The 15,453-nt window shown below is 45.3% G+C and overlaps 1 protein-coding gene across 10 annotated transcripts in view; it reads left to right on the top strand.

The window, feature by feature from the left end:
* The window catches only part of Zfat (zinc finger and AT hook domain containing), a 175,209-nt gene that overhangs the window by 148,187 nt on the left and 11,569 nt on the right, over positions 1 to 15,453 (top strand). For 6 of the 10 annotated variants that reach the window (XR_003951402.1, NR_152182.1, XR_001781548.2 and 3 more), the window contains 3 exons: positions 174 to 259; positions 5,657 to 5,780; positions 9,135 to 9,265. Coding sequence is in view for 6 of the 10 variants with exons in the window: in XM_006521125.3 (XP_006521188.2) it covers positions 174 to 259; positions 5,657 to 5,780; positions 9,135 to 9,265 (341 nt within the window). In the remaining 4 variants the exon portion in view is untranslated. Of the gene's footprint in view, positions 1 to 173; positions 293 to 5,656; positions 5,781 to 9,134; positions 9,266 to 15,453 lie in introns of all 10 variants that reach the window. The other 4 variants (XM_006521124.4, XM_030248622.1, XM_011245683.3 and 1 more) reach the window with 1 other exon arrangement.

Here is a 15,453-nt window from a genome sequence, read left to right as displayed (position 1 = left end):
AAGTTCTAGCTGAAGTGTGGCTGCTGTTGTATTCCAATACTAAGGTAAGTGTGAGTGACTGTGGATGCCGGAGAAAAAACAATGTACTTTACCGATCCCACACATTTGGACAGGAGACACAGCAGTGTGCTTATTGCTATAAACACTTCTTTTTTGCCTCTCTGTGCTTGCAGGTGGTCTGAAGTGTCCTGTTTGCAGCTTTGTGTATGGAACCAAATGGGAGTTCAACAGACACTTGAAGAACAAACATGGCTTGAAGGTAGTGGAGATTGATGGAGACCCCAAATGGGAGGTAACACTTTAAGTGTGGTATGAGCTTGACATGTGGAAACACAGGTGACAAGTCAGGTGAGCCCAGGTGCTGGGCACAGTCAGCCCTCAAGATCATTACATGTGTTTCTTGGAAATCCTCGGCAGCCATTTCAGATCATGGCTCCCGGTCCCTCTGAGTGACATCTGAGCCACCAATGTGAATTTATTCCGGGTTGAACTTAGACATTTCTGTGAATGTTGTCTTGGCTTCTCCAGCCCACAAACCCTGTCTTAGATGTTAGTTACACCCAGCAGAGTTAAAGGCAAGTGGTCTGTTGCTATCCTCACAGAGAGAATTGGAAGGAGCCCTATTTCCTGGTTCCAGGTCCTTCCCACTAGCTGTTTCCCCTAGGAACTTGAATCTGTCGCCATTATGAGTACCAGCAGCCACCCATCTTCAAGTACCAGATGCCACTACAATGGGCAGATTGCAGTCATTCTAGGCGGGGCTTCTTAGACTCAGTACTATTGGTGGGTTTTTTTGTTTGTTTGCTTTTTTAAAGTTTTTTTTATTAGATATTTTCTTTATTTACATTTCAACTGTTATCCTCCCCTTTCCTGAATCCCCTTTGAAGGCCCCCTATTCTCTTCCCCCTCCCCGACTCCCAATTCCCTGTTCTCGAATTCCCCTACACTGGGGCATTGAGCCTTCACAGGACCAAGGGCTTCTCCTCCCATTGATGTCTGACAAGGCCAACCTCTGTAGCAGATATGTGGCTGGAGCGTGAGTCCCTCCATGGCTCTTTCGTTGGTGGTTTAGTCTCTGATAGCTCTGGGGGTACTGGTTGTTTCGTGTTTTGATCTGCATGATTCTTTGTTGTGAGAGGACTATTCTGGACTTTATAGGAAGCTTAGCTACATATCTAGCCTTTTCCTACCAGGTACGTCTAGCATCACCCTGCCTCTCTGGACCTCACTGAGACAATTACAGTTGTTTCCAGACACTGCCAAGGTTCACCACTCTCTGGCAATCACAGACACCTCCAGCTGATAGTGGATTTAGAGAGTACCTGGCTATAACCAGTCAGGAGTAAGGTCTTTGAAACAATTCATAGCACACAAAAATAATGAAACACCATGACTGTGCGGAGCTTACTTTGCGGTGTTCGGAAAGCATGTCTCTATGGAAGAACTGTATATGTTGATATAGCTCACCATGAACCGGGGGGAGAAATGGAACAGTCATCTTCATAGATGCCAAAAGGCTGGTGACAGACAGCGTCGTTCACCTATTACACACTTTCAGTAGACTGTAGTGGGTGCTCCTTAAGAGGACGAAAGTGTGTGTTTTGGCCATAAGCCAGTGTCTTGCTTCATTTGGAAGCACTAGAGGGTTTTCACTAAAGTCAGAAGCAAGTAACTATGGAAACAGTGTGTTGCTGGATACTCTAGGGCCAAAGTCAGAGAGCCGATGAGTGCTGCAGTCTACCCAGAGTGTCTGCTACAGTACTATGCTTAATCTCTGAAACTCTTTATTGTGTATTTTATAATTGAGCGAAGTTCTCATGAGAATGCTCTGTATATAAACGGAACTGTGTTTTCACCATTTGAAGATTTTACAATAAGCAGAGGCCAAAGCTACATGGAGCCTTAGTGCCAACTTGGAATCAAAGAACTCGGAACTCATGTGGTTTACTGTTATTATTTGCCATCGTCTACATGTTGCAAATCCCTAATTAAAACAAAACAAAACAAAACAAAACAAAATTCAGAATCCACAATGCTGTAAACTCCAAAAGCTTTTGAATATCAATGTCACCTCACTAGTGGAAAATTCCACATCTCCCCTCACTTGAAATACTTGTGGAAGAAACAATGAATCTGATTTACTTCAGAGCTATCAGGGGTGGAGACACAGCAAGACAGCACAATGTGTGATTCATTCCCTGTGCCTGCCTGGTGGCCTGGGCTTGACCCCTGGGAACCCATATACTATGGAGGTAAAGAACCAACTCCATATAGTTGTCCTCTGACCTCAAACTGTGGGTGTGGCATGCGCCCAGGCACTCCCTCACACATCCAAGAGCCTGTCACGGAGGATGTGGGACCATGGGCGAGACCACTGATTGGGACTTGATAATTGTGTCCATCAGGTGATGTGTGACCAGTATGTGGAAGTTTGTCATTCCTCTCTCTTTACTTCTATATGTATTTTATAAATTAAGACTAACAGGTTAGGTTAGGGGTGACAGACTTTAAACTTGTCTGTGTTATCTATAAGCTGTTTGACCTTGAGCCCTTGGTGACTCAGTTTACCCTTAGTGTTGTCAACCGTGTAGTGGGCTGGTAGATTGGAAAGCTGACAGGGAGAATCCTGTAACATGCTGGAGTTCCTGTGTGACAGACAAGCCCTCTGTACTGTCGGTGTTGATCGCAGGCTCAGTGTCACATTACCATAAACGGTGCCACAATCATTTCGCAGAACTCTTAAGTTCATGCTACAGAATTTGTTGTCTGTTAAAGAAACAGACATAGGGATACTAATTCATGATGGAAAGCTTGCTAAGTCAGGCCCCTCCAGCCGATTCTAGAACTATTAGTAGGGCTTTAACCCTCACAAAACAGTACACACAAAAATAAGCACTTGCCTCTCGAAGTGAGGCAGCTAAACATCAAGGAAGCTGGACACAGTGGGATGACACACTGGCTGCCTGGCACTTTGGATTGTCACTTATCTCCTAAGAATGCCTTACAGAGAGCACCACTCTTACTGAATGTTATCATTACCTGAGTCCCCCAAAAGGAGAGCAGCTCTTTCATAAGCTAAGGCACTGGCATCCAGAATTGGATAGTATATTACTTGTCTTAGTCAGGGTTTCTATAGCTGCAACAAAACACCACGGATAAAAAGCAAGTTGTGGAGGAAAGGGTTTATTCTGCTTATACCTCCATATTGCTGTTCATCACCAAAAGATGTCAGGACAGGAACTTGAACTGGGCAGGAACCTAGAGAAGGTGTAAAGAATGGAGAGGTGCTACTTCCTGGCCTTCTTCACATGGCTTGCTCACCATCTTAGGGATATCACCATGATCTCACATTAAAAACATAAATAACTAAAAGTCCTACATTCTTTACAAAGCTGGATACATTAAAATGCCAGTTCCTTTAAAATAGCCAACCTCTTTTAAAATACACAGTCTTTTAAAATTCCGTCTCTCGGCTGTGGGTTCCAGCAAGATGCTTTATTATTTCAAGAGGGAAGAGTCAGCGTCGTCACAATCAAGTCAAAGCATAAGCAAGTTCCAACCAGCCAATGTCTGGGATCCACTCATGATCTCCTGGACTCCTCCAAAGGGCTTGGATCACTTCTCAAGCTCTGCCCTCTGCAACACACACACAGCCTGTCTTTTAGGCTCCATCTGGCTCCACTCCACTGCTGCTGCTGTTCTTAGTGGTCATCCCATGGTACTGGCATCTCCAAAACTATTGGCACCTGGGCAGCACCGTCACCAATAACCTCAATAGGCTCTCTTCATGGTGCCTAGCCTCACTTCACTTTATGGCCCCTTCACTCCTGGGCCTTCAACTGCTATTGAGGTTGCACCTTCACTAGTGGCCCCTCCTGGCCTCTCACCGTGCCAAGCCTCAGTTGCTCTTCATAGTCCCTCAAACCAGTACCTTCAGAACCAGTGCCATGTGATGACTCTTACTCTGTCAAGTTTGGTTGCCAACTCAAGGTCCAACCACTTAGTTGCCTCTGGATCACAGCTTGTGTGTGTTGACTCTCAGGAAACATTTTCCAGAAGATTTCACCTCAGTGATGCTGGCCTCATCTTAATTACTGCGAAATTCACAGCTCCGGCCAACCAGCCTTGAGTATCCCAGTAAAGCAAAGTTTTGTTTTAGAAGTTCTGGTGTCGTGTTAGTCCCACCTGATTCTTTAGTCCCAGCTAAACCATACTGACAGAGTTCTAGCTCAAAGTTTCAAAGCTCAAAGTTTCAAAGTTCTTCCACAGTTCTTCCAAAACCATGGTGAGGTCTGGTACAGCAACATCATACAATCTTGGCACCAACTTGTCTTAATTAGGGTTTCTATTGCTGTAACGAAACACCATGATCAAAAAGCAAGTTGGAGAGGAAAGGATTTATTTAGCTTACACATTTACATTGCTGTTCATTATTTAAGAAAGTCAGGACAGGAGCTCAAACATGGCAGGATCCTGTAGTCAGGAGCTGATGCGGAAGTCATGGGTGCTGCTTACTGAATTGCTTCACATGGCTTGCTCATCCTACATTTTTATAGAACTCAGGACCACCACCAAGCAATGGCACCACCCACAATGGGCTAGGCTCTTCCCCCCTCCCCTCCATCGATCACTGAGAAAATGCCTTACAGCTGGATCTCATGGAGACATTTCCTCAACTAAGGCTCCTTTCTCTCTGATGACAATAATTTGTATCAAGTTGACATACAACAAGCCAGTACGTTGCTTAATGCTATTCTAAAGAGAAATGATCTTTCTAATAGTTTCTGCATTCATTTGATATTTATTGGGTGATTTCTTTATGTCAAGCAAGTATAGCTGAACTGGCTGACTGACCAAAAGGACAGTTACATGCTACTCTGGAACTCTGGTCAGTTACTCACAGGCATCAATAGAGCATAATGTTGGCTCCTATACACTTTGTCCAAAGTGCTGCCTTTTGTTTTTTATTGGTGAGATTCATAGCCCTCACCTTACAGGATTGGTTGTGTTTCTTCTCAGAAAGAGATCTATTAATATTGTTCCTGTGACTATCTACTTTCCTTGCTTCTCTCCTTGTGGTATAAGATATCTTTGAGTGACACTTGGGCCCCTCCTGCCATCACACATCCTGACATTGCAGAATATGTCCTTCCATATCCTTTGTATAGCAATTTGATGCATGTCAGTAGCTAAGGTTCAGTAAGACCTCACTGTATGGTAGGGCCTGTGCTTTAGTGCTAAGTAACAATGCATTCTTCCTTTCCCATTTTCCTCCATGACTGTTCCTTTCCTTTGTTAGCTTTGTGGCTGGAGGCCTCAGTGTAAGAGGCACATTACAAACAGTGTTGGTAGCAGTGGGAGGAGAGAGAAGCCTGTAGAAAAACATACTCAAGTGTGTTCATTGAGAGCAGCATGCTTCACTTTTTACCATGAGCATGGGGAGCAACAAGCTTCTCCACACAGTGGCCATAAGGTCTTGACCCTCAAGAGGAAATGTTATCTTTGGGCAATGCATCTGTTAGAGCAGATAGCTCTTGGGGGAGCTATGCCAGTGAAGTGTTAAATGCCACTCTCCTGTATGGGATTCTCTCATCCTGGAATTTTCGGTTGCTGTTAATCTCTTGGAAGGATGCTGAGACATGATGTTTTTATTTAGCCAGCAGCAGAGACTCCCGAGGAGCCCTCCACCCAGTATCTCTACATCACTGAAGCTGAAGATGTTCAGGGGACACAAGCAGCTGTGGCTGCACTTCAGGACCTGAGATATACCTCCGAGAGTGGTGAGGACATACCTGGTTTTATTTCTCACTTCTGTGTTTCTCTCTCTCTCTCTCTCTCTCTCTCTCTCTCTCTCTCTCTCTCTTTTATTAGGTATTTTCTTTATTTACATTTCAAATGTTATCCCCTTTCCTAGTTTCCCATCTGAAAATCCCCTAATCTCTCCCCCTGCTCCCCAACCCACCCACTCACATTCCTGGCCCTGGCATTCCCATATCCTGGGGCATAGAACCTTCAAAGGACCTAGGACCTCTCCTCCGATTGATGACTGACTAGGCCTTCCTCTGCTACATATACAGCTAGAGCCACAAGTCCCACCATATGTTTTCTTTGATTGGTGGTTTAGTTCCAAGGAGCTCTCGGGGGGGGGGGGGCGGGGGAGGGTACTGGTTAGTTCATATTGATGTTCCTCCTATGGGACTGCAAACCCCTTCAGCTCCTTGAGTACTTTCTCTAGCTCCTTCATTGGGGACCCTGTGCTCCGACCAATGGATGATTGTGAGCATCCACTTCTGTATTTGCCAGACACTGGCAGAGCCTCTCAGGAGACAGCTATATCAGGGTCCTGTCAGCTAGCTCTTGTTGGCATCTGCCATAGTGTCTGGGTTTAGTGGTTGTTTATGGGATGGATCCCCAAGTGGAGCAGTCTCTGGATGGTCATTCCTCAGTCTCTGCTCTGAACTTTGTCTCTGTAACTCCTTCCATTGGGTATTTTGTTCCCCCTTCTAAGAAGTATTCTGAGCTTCTGGGCTAATAACCACTTATCAGTGAGTGCATATCATATGTGTTCTTTTGTGATTGGGTTACCTCACTTAGGGTGATATCCTCCTCTGTGTTTTTCTTTATGTAATAAATAAACCAGCATGTCTTGCTTCAGAATGACCCTAGCCAGAGTGGGGCCTACGTAGCTCAGTCTTATTTCCAGTGCAGCCTTAGGTGTGGGCAGTCTTACCATTCTTACTTATTTGCAGTACTATGAACTATGTTCACTGAACATAGTTGGTTAAGAGTCCTCTAGGTCACAGAATTGGAGTCTGGTTCTCCTGACTTACCTCAAGGCAGCCCTACCTATGACCTCATGCAGAGTCAGTCCAGAGTGTCCAGGCAGGTGATAACAGTGGGTGGCATAGGATGTAATGTACCAATGGATCACCCCAGGCATACAAATATACACCTGTGTGCTCAGGACCACTCATCTGTCTCCATTTTCCCCAAAAAGCCAGATCATATTTTTAAATCAAATGTGATGACTTTGAATTTATTTTATCTGTTTCTAAACTGGACACTGTACTTAGAAACAGTTTTCCCAAAGCTCTAGGAGTGCCAGAGCACATGCATATTGGGGGCTGAGTCAAGCAAGCAAGATTAATGGGAAAGCATTAGGTAAGAACAAATGGTAATGGAAAATAAGTTCTCAATCCCGGGTCCTTAAGAAAGCTCCATCCAAACACCTATGGGCATCTGTTTCTGAGCAATTAACTGCTGCTGCCTACCAGGCTAGAGCAAACTGGGGCACAGCACCTTCATTTCTACCATAGTCAAGGCTAAGCTGTTAAGCAAGACTCTCATCACTGAATCCTTGATTGAATTTGTGTTTCTGTCTCAGTGGTTAGTGATGTCTGCATCTCCCATGATCACATACCTATTTTCCCATTAGTGTCTTCCCATAGAGTGTCTACTAGCCCAAAAATGTCTTTCTATAGAGCTTCTATGTACACATGTCCATTTGCCCACCCATGTCTTTTCTTAGAGAATCCATGACTGTGTGCAATTTTCAACCAGTGTGTTTTCTTGGAGAGTCCATGAGCATATGGCCATTTTCCCAATAGTGTTTTTTCTTGGAGAGGTGATGTGCACATGCCCACATGCCCACCAGTGTCTGCCCAGGGTGCCTCAGATGCTGTCTCCTCTTTGTCGCTCAGCAGGCCAAGCCTCCTCCTTCAACTCCTGGCTGCCTGCTTGTCTTGCTTCTTGCCTCTAGGCTGTGTTGTGCAGAACAAACTCTGCAGTTATTCGTGTAGGTTGCATTTTTTTATATGTATATGCGCTATTTTGTGGTCCCCTCATGGCACTTTTCTGCCTAGCTTACCCTCATCTTCAGCACTTAGCTTGCATGTCACCTGCTGGGATCCCACTAGACTTTTCTATACTGTCCCCTAACTGTCCTCCAATACCATGTGTTGGGCTGATTTGCTTACACATGGGTCTCTGGAGCCTGGCAGCCCGGGAAGGATTAAGGGAGGGATTATGCCTTATCTGTTTTCTTTATCTGTATTCCCAGTGGGAACCACAGCTCCTGGCTCACCTAAAGCTTGGGCTGGGTAATGATCAGTGGGGAGGGCAGGGTAGGAAGAATTAAAATCCAACCTCATTGACTCACCAAAGTAAACATTTTTGTATGTGGAATTTAAAGTGTTTAGCCACAGGGCACTTCTGAATCATCCCCCAGGTCTAGGCAGGTGTGCTGCAGAAGGGGTTGGGGTGGGGGGAGTACTATGTGGTGTGGTGTGAGCATATGCAGCTCACCTCCTCCATCTTAGGCCAGTTCTACCTACTGCACTGATCATGTCAGAATTCTCTCTCTCCAGTCTCTTACTGGTTGATCTGTGTTGGCTCAAGGCCCGCAGAAAGCCGTGCATGGGGGTGTAAACATTGGCAATCATTTCATGGCATTATGAAGCACAGAGACCAAGCAGCAATTTCCATTTGAGTAAATTAATGATCTGGGTGAGGGTGTGCTCAGGAGGATTACAGATGGGCAGCAGATGGTGGGAGAGCGCAGGGAGGGTGTGCCAAGTTGCTGCCCTGGTGATGTGGGCCCCTGCCTTTTGACAAGATTAAAACAACAGCAAGCTAAAATTGTTTTATAGTTCAGAAACCCTGGCTGAATGAGGAAGACATTCTTGGGTGTCCTGCCTATCACTCGGCATGCTTCCACTGCCCATCTATGATGCCCTTAGGGAAAACCAGCTCTGCATCTGAGCATGTCAGCTGGTAATCCTTGGTTGTGACAACAAAGGGCGGTTTGTGTAACCACATCAAGATCTAGTTCATCTGGGCTCCAGTTCCATGTTTGTGGTGCCATCGCCCCCAATGACCTGGGGCATATTTCTGCTTTTTGTGATCAAGTGATCATGCCATCATGCCATCCCCTTATGGTTTCAGTCAGGGCTTGAGCAGTTCTTGTAAGAAATATATAGTAAGCTGTAAAGTATTCTCTGAATAAGTGATTTCTGAGAATCCATGAACACTCTGGAATAGTTATACCCCCATTGTCTTCACGTCTAGGGGCCAGTTGGCCCTTGGATGCCACTCAGTGCAGAGAGCTTAATGGTTCTGTTGCTTCTTTCCCATAGGTGATCGACTTGACCCCACCGCTGTGAATATCCTGCAGCAGATCATTGAACTAGGTTCGGAGACCCACGATGCTGCTGCTGTGGCCTCTGTGGTTGCCATGGCGCCCGGCACAGTGACTGTTGTAAAGCAGGTGAGGTCCCTCTGCTCAGTATTTGTCTGCTCAAGCCACTACCCATGTTTCTCCTTTCTTTTTCCTCGTAACTTCAGCTTGTGTAGAGTAGAACTTAACCTGAAATTGGTCTTCTTCTTGAATTATTAGGGATTGTGTCTTGAGTGGCTGTGTGTGCAGATGTGTTAGAGAAAGCACCCAGGTGTTTTAGAAGCACCGAGGAGACTCTTCATTTCCTTTCAGAGAATCATAGAATGCAAATGAGCATAATGAGAACCTACCAAGAAGTAAACTAGTAGGAAGCGTGGGGACAGCCAGGGATGCCCAGGAATATTTGCCCATGGACTGTCCTTTTAAACAAGAAGCATTATCACTTTATGTTTGCACAGGAGAGGAAGAAAATGATGGGTTGGAAAGAAGGGTTTTTCTATCACATTGTCCCAGAGCTCCTCATATCCACTCCTTCTCTCCTGTGTCTCCTCAGAAGAGAAGCCACCAGTCTGTCAGAATACAGCGCACGGGGTAATCAGCGTCCTCCGATTGCTCATACCTGCCTCTTTACTACATTCTCAGTTGTTAAGAGTAGTTTACACAGCTACTTTAAAGGTATAAAACAAAACCAGTAAGCACATCAGAACCAGGAAACCATATACTTAAAATGCATAAAGTACGTTTCTCTATACTTTTTAGATTTTTGCCTAGCTGTGTGTGTGTGTTTTTTTTTTTTTATGAGTCACTGCGTATTTATTGAGTACTTGCTGTTGTCAGTCAGAGCTGTGGTGCTGGAGTTCCAGGAAGGAACCAACGCCTGGCATCAGGGTGGCTACTCCCTGTGGAAAGGGATAGAGTAGGAATAAAGTAGTGCGCCATGAAAAATGTAAACTGCTGAACCAATGCAGAGCCAGTGCACATATCACGGCTGGAGGGGGACGAGCACGTGTGGGCTGAAGGCTGTGTGACAAACGGTTGTTGGGCAAGATGTCTCTGAAGTTTGAGGTGTGAGCTACTAGAGCTATCCGATCTTTAATGTGAAATTAGTGTAGGATTTTTTTCTGACTGAAAATAAGAAGGAAACGTGAAACGTTTAACTTAAAGGGTATGTGTGTGTGTGTGAGTGTGTGTGTGTGTGTGTGTGTGTGTGTGTGTGTGTGTGTGTGTGTACACGCTTTTTCTTGGCACTAACAAAGACACTTCTCACAGTGGGTCTAATATATGCTCTTCTGGGTCATGTGTCCTGGCTAACACTAACTGCCTTTGGGATTAAGAGTGGCTATCTCACTGTTGTCTCTATGACTATACTCAGTACATGGTGCAACACATGAAGTCCATGCCATACAATCCTCTGGGGCATAGGAACTTCTGGTTTAACACTGGATTTCTTGATCCAGAGACAAGACGTCCTGTAGAGGAGTATTTGAATTGGGTGTCCTGGAACCCTTATTCCAGAATGAAGTTTCTCTCCAGGTCTTGGATAGAAGTCAGACACCAGAAAGATAAATGCTTAACTCTGCAGTATCTTGATGAAAAATACACATTCTAGCCTTTTTGTTTTTTTCCTGGCATTTGCTACATTTCAGGCTTCAGATTGTCTTCTGCATATCTTCTGGAACTCCTCACGTATATCCTGGTATGTGGAATCTTAAAGTCGATCTGGTTTCACTAGAGAAGTATTGGGAGTACTTTGCTTGGTTTGTACACGTGAATGCTAAGACTTCAGAAGGTGCAGCTTATTGTCATCTGTGTCTTCTTTCTGTTAAAAATATTTATTGACTGCTGCTCAGGGCTGTGAATTAGTGAGTGTCACGGGCAGTGCTGCCATCCATGAGGTTGCAGATTTAGAGTCCTGCTTAAATAGGACTCTATCCATTGGAATGTCAGCCCAACAGAGGAGAAGGCAGATACGCATCAATACAGCTCATGTCAACAAGTCCAAATTTGCACAGTAGGAAAGGACAGTGGGGCCCCAGAAGGATCTTCTTTCTTACTTCAACCTAGAGCTGCAAGTGGAACTGGGAACTCACTCATGCGGGGCAACATATGGAAATATTCCCAAGGATGTGTGTATCATCATCACTATCTCCTGTACCTGACCGAGCCTCCCTTTCACATGTGGCTCATAATGCATAGAAATAGAGGGAGAGAGGGAGGGGGGAGGGAGGGAGGGAGGGGTGGATGGCCAGAGAGACAGATGTTAACCTGCCCACACCTGTAGCAGAGGGACTGAGAATATCTCAAACTTCGGTAGGTGAAGGAATGTCTGTCCTCTGATTAAATTATCCCATCATTTACGTTTACTTTGGCTGCGTTTATTGGGTTGATTGATCCTTTTTCTTTTAATTAAGCACTGACTTAGGATATTTTCAGTCAGGAAATCACGTGTGCTAATGAGACTGCTGACTCCCTGATGGAGTCCTGCCCCCCTGCTGGATTGCCCAGTGCTGCCTCTCATCAAGAGCAGAGCACCGGGCAGCAGTAGTAAGACTTCCTCTTGCTACAACCCAAGTCAGGACACAGAGCAATTGACCAACAAAGACTGACTAGTTTTGCTTGTGCTGTTGGCTTCATGTGTTGATTTTCCAATCACCTCCTGTTAATACTGAAGAGAAAAAAAGCTTCCTTGTCATAAAAGCACATGAGGACATATAACAACAATGTTTGAAATTCCTGTTGCATGCCATGATTTTATATCTTTTAAAGCAGAATTGTCTGTTTCCTGTACTTATTTTACAGGGTCCAGATAGATTCCAGGTTTTGTATGGATTTACTTTTTTATATGTGTGTGTGGTATATGCATGTACATGTATGAGAATTTAGTGGATGGGTGTGCCCACTCGTGTACCTGTGGAGGCCAGAGGTAGATACTGTGTATCCTCCTCCGTCTCTCTCCACCTCTTCTGAGCCTGAATCTCTCATTGAACCTGGGATTCTGATTGTCTTTACTGGTTGACCAGAAAGTCCCTGGGATCTTCTTGTGTCTACTTTCCAGCCCTGGGATTACAAGCATGCACTACCACGCCCTGCTCTATATGTGGTGCTTATGAGGTGATAGCTATATCTATTGAGGCTCGTGAGGCCAAAAATATATAGTGAAGCAAAGCCCCCCCACCTTATGGCACTGGAACCACAATGTGAGAGTGGGAATGGCTGGAAATCTAAGTATTCCATTCTAGGAGCTGTCCCCGTAATCTCACTTTCTTCTGCAAGGCCCTACTTCCGAAAGCTCCTGCCTTCTCCCACCAGTATTACCCCTGTGGACCAGCTCTTTAAGGAATGCATCTTTGGGGACATTCCAAAAATAATTAGCAATAATTAAATAATATTAATATAATCAGCAATAATTAAAAGTGATTTGTCCCCAATTTTTAAGCTTTCCAAGTTCACTGTCACCATCTTAGCACACATCTGGACTATGTGCTAAGAGAAGCTGCTATACAGAGGAACCTCCAAGTACAGCCCCTGGCCTAAAAGCCTGTGTGCCCTGCAAGGAGAGCCCAGCATGGCCTCTTGCCTTAGCTCATAAAGCTGAGCATGACTTGAGACTATAGCCAGACTATGGGCTGAGCCATATGGGAAAGGATTTAGATGAAGTGGCTCCAGAGTCTATTCCCATGACCATTTGAAAGAAACCATTCTCTTTGATTTTATTTTAATCACACGCCAAGCAGTCTGGTCCAAGACCGCTACATAGTGTAGAGGCTATCTGGCAGCTGAAGGGCCTTACGGTGGCTCAAGGTGAGGCTTCTCCTCTGTCCTTGGCCTCAGGAAGGTTAGCTTTCTTTTTCTTTGTTGCCCCTTTAATGCAAATGACATGAAATAATGGAATTTGAAAGTTTTGTTTGTGTGGGGGCTGGAATCAGTTTCTCCTGAGGTTCAAGACAACCAGGGGCTAGAGATGAAAGTAGGCCTCAACAGGCCTGGCCCCTTCTCTACTTTTGTTTCCCATCCCTAGGCTGGTGGGACTTCATGTTGGTCTGGTATGTGTAACACATACCACAGGTAACAGCTACTTAGTAGTCTTATACCATTAACAAAATGCTAGCTTGTGTTGTACCCTCTCAGGTGCATTTAAGAGAGTCTTTATAAAAGATTAAGGAATATGCATGTGTGCGTGTGCGTGCGTGTGTGTGTGTGTGTGTGTGTGTGTGTGTGTGTGTGTGTGTGTATGTATGTATGTATGTATTTGCGGATACTCAGACCAGTGCATGTCACACAGACAGAAAGTAAGCACTTGCTGGGGTCTGGGAATCTAATGCTTCAGGATTCCAGCAGATGCCTCCAAGCCAGGTTTTACTCTTATTGTCTAATTCCCAGCTCTTCTGTTTGTATGTTTGATTTAGTTTGGTTTGTTCTTTGGGACAGGGTCTCACTAGCTAGGAACTTGTTCTGATCCTTCTGCCTCCTGCTCTTTTGAGTGCTTGTATTTGCCACTCTTTGGGTCCTTTGTGAAAATGACTGTTCTTCCTGCTGCCCCATCACAGTGCTCTCTGTGAAAGACTTCTCACCTCATGGTTTGTTTTTGGTTGGTCAATCCTTTTTGGCTCCTGCCTCAGGAGCTTTGCCATAAAATTGACTTGATCACAAGTCCCTGCCATCTTTAATTCTATCATGATCCTAACATTCGCGTAGGCACCCTCCTAGGGCACGCTCACACTGCGCCTTCTTTACAGAGCATTTGTTCCATTGTTGCTGAACTGGCATTCGGTATGGAGACGCTGGGACAGAAGGGCAGCTGACCTTCTCTTGTTACTTAGTGCCACCTTTGTCCTCTGTAGGCCCTCGTTAGCACTCCCCAGCTTTTCAAACCTCTTCTCTTTCTTCTTCCTAAATGGCATTCCTTTTCAGAGAGTTCTGCCCCTGGCATAATGTCTGATGGCTGACATGCCAAATGGCTGCCTCTCAAAGCTCTTTTATTACTTGCTGAGCCCTCCCATGCGTTGGTAGTTGCTGCAAAGTCCATTTCTTTGTGAAATCTTAGAAGTAAGCATAAGCCCCATGATATAACTCTGGACATATGAGAAATGGTCTGCAGAAACTGAATAAAGGCGTCTGTCTGTCTCATTATGGTGCCCTTCCATGTATCCCTCCTTTAGAGCTGAGGATGCCAGTCTCACCCATACATCCCACTGTCAGAGCTGAGGATGCCAGTGTCCCCTGTACATCCCACTGTCAGAGCTGAGGATGCCAGTGTCCCCTGTACATCCCACTGTCAGAGCTGAGGATGCCAGTGTCCCCTGTACATCCCACTGTCAGAGCTGAGGATGCCAGTGTCCCCTGTACATCCCACTGTCAGAGCTGAGGCTACCCGTGCTGAGCATTGCTTCTCTCTACCTTTCTCTGGGCTCCACTTTTCCTACTGTGGTTCCCTACAAGCTGCAGAATCCCAGCTTGAGGGATTGAGTTTTGATACAGTCATTCATTACAGTTTGCTTGGTAACTTATCAGCAGGCTACCCCTGCTGATAAATTTTCTCTAGTCCCATCCCTTCTCTCTGCAACTGTACTCTGGGAAAGTATGTGGATAGTTAAACTCACTGAGTCTATTTAAAGTGTGGAGATAAGGCAAGGGCAGTTCTCCCCTGAGAGGAGGAAATAGGAGATATGATGTGAAGTGACCTTTCTTAGATTTGTCCCTACACAGTACACCTCTGGCTTAGCCCTTGCTGTGAGCTCCCACTGAGCCAGTAGCCTCCATCCTGACCACAGGAATTCCCCTCAGTGCAAACTATCCAATTCTTACCCCTTCCTCCTCTTTGTTTTCCCTAACCAATCCAAACATGCCACATAGGCATTGATTTTGGAACCTTGCTCCTCTTGCCTTCTGTATGTCACCTGCCTACCAGCATGTTCTTCAAGTCTCACCTGTACAAGATGCCTTAAAACTCCCTTTGTCTATGGCTGCTGCTCTTATCTAGGTTTTTCACTCATCAAAATGTGTTCTCCAGTGCTAGTAGTGCTGACGTTGGGAAGTTTTTTAAATATATAATCACTGGTCTTGCCACACACACCCTGAGTTAGACTATGCACCTCTCCATCTCTTATAACTCTTCTGATAACCTAGGACGTGCCCATTAACTTAGATTAGAACCTCCTCACTGTGGTCCCACTAACTCCAAGGCCCTTTTGCTTCCAGCCTGCATCCCTTGCTTAGCATGCACCAGCCTATGGCTGCCTTTTCTTCCTGTCCTATAGCACTGATTCCCACCTTGCGAC

Source organism: Mus musculus, chromosome 15 (genome assembly GCF_000001635.26).
Source record: "Mus musculus strain C57BL/6J chromosome 15, GRCm38.p6 C57BL/6J".
In the NCBI taxonomy this organism is placed as follows: Eukaryota; Metazoa; Chordata; class Mammalia; order Rodentia; family Muridae; genus Mus; species Mus musculus.
Note: the sequence above shows the minus strand (reverse complement) of the source record. Positions and strands in the feature narration are given on the sequence as shown.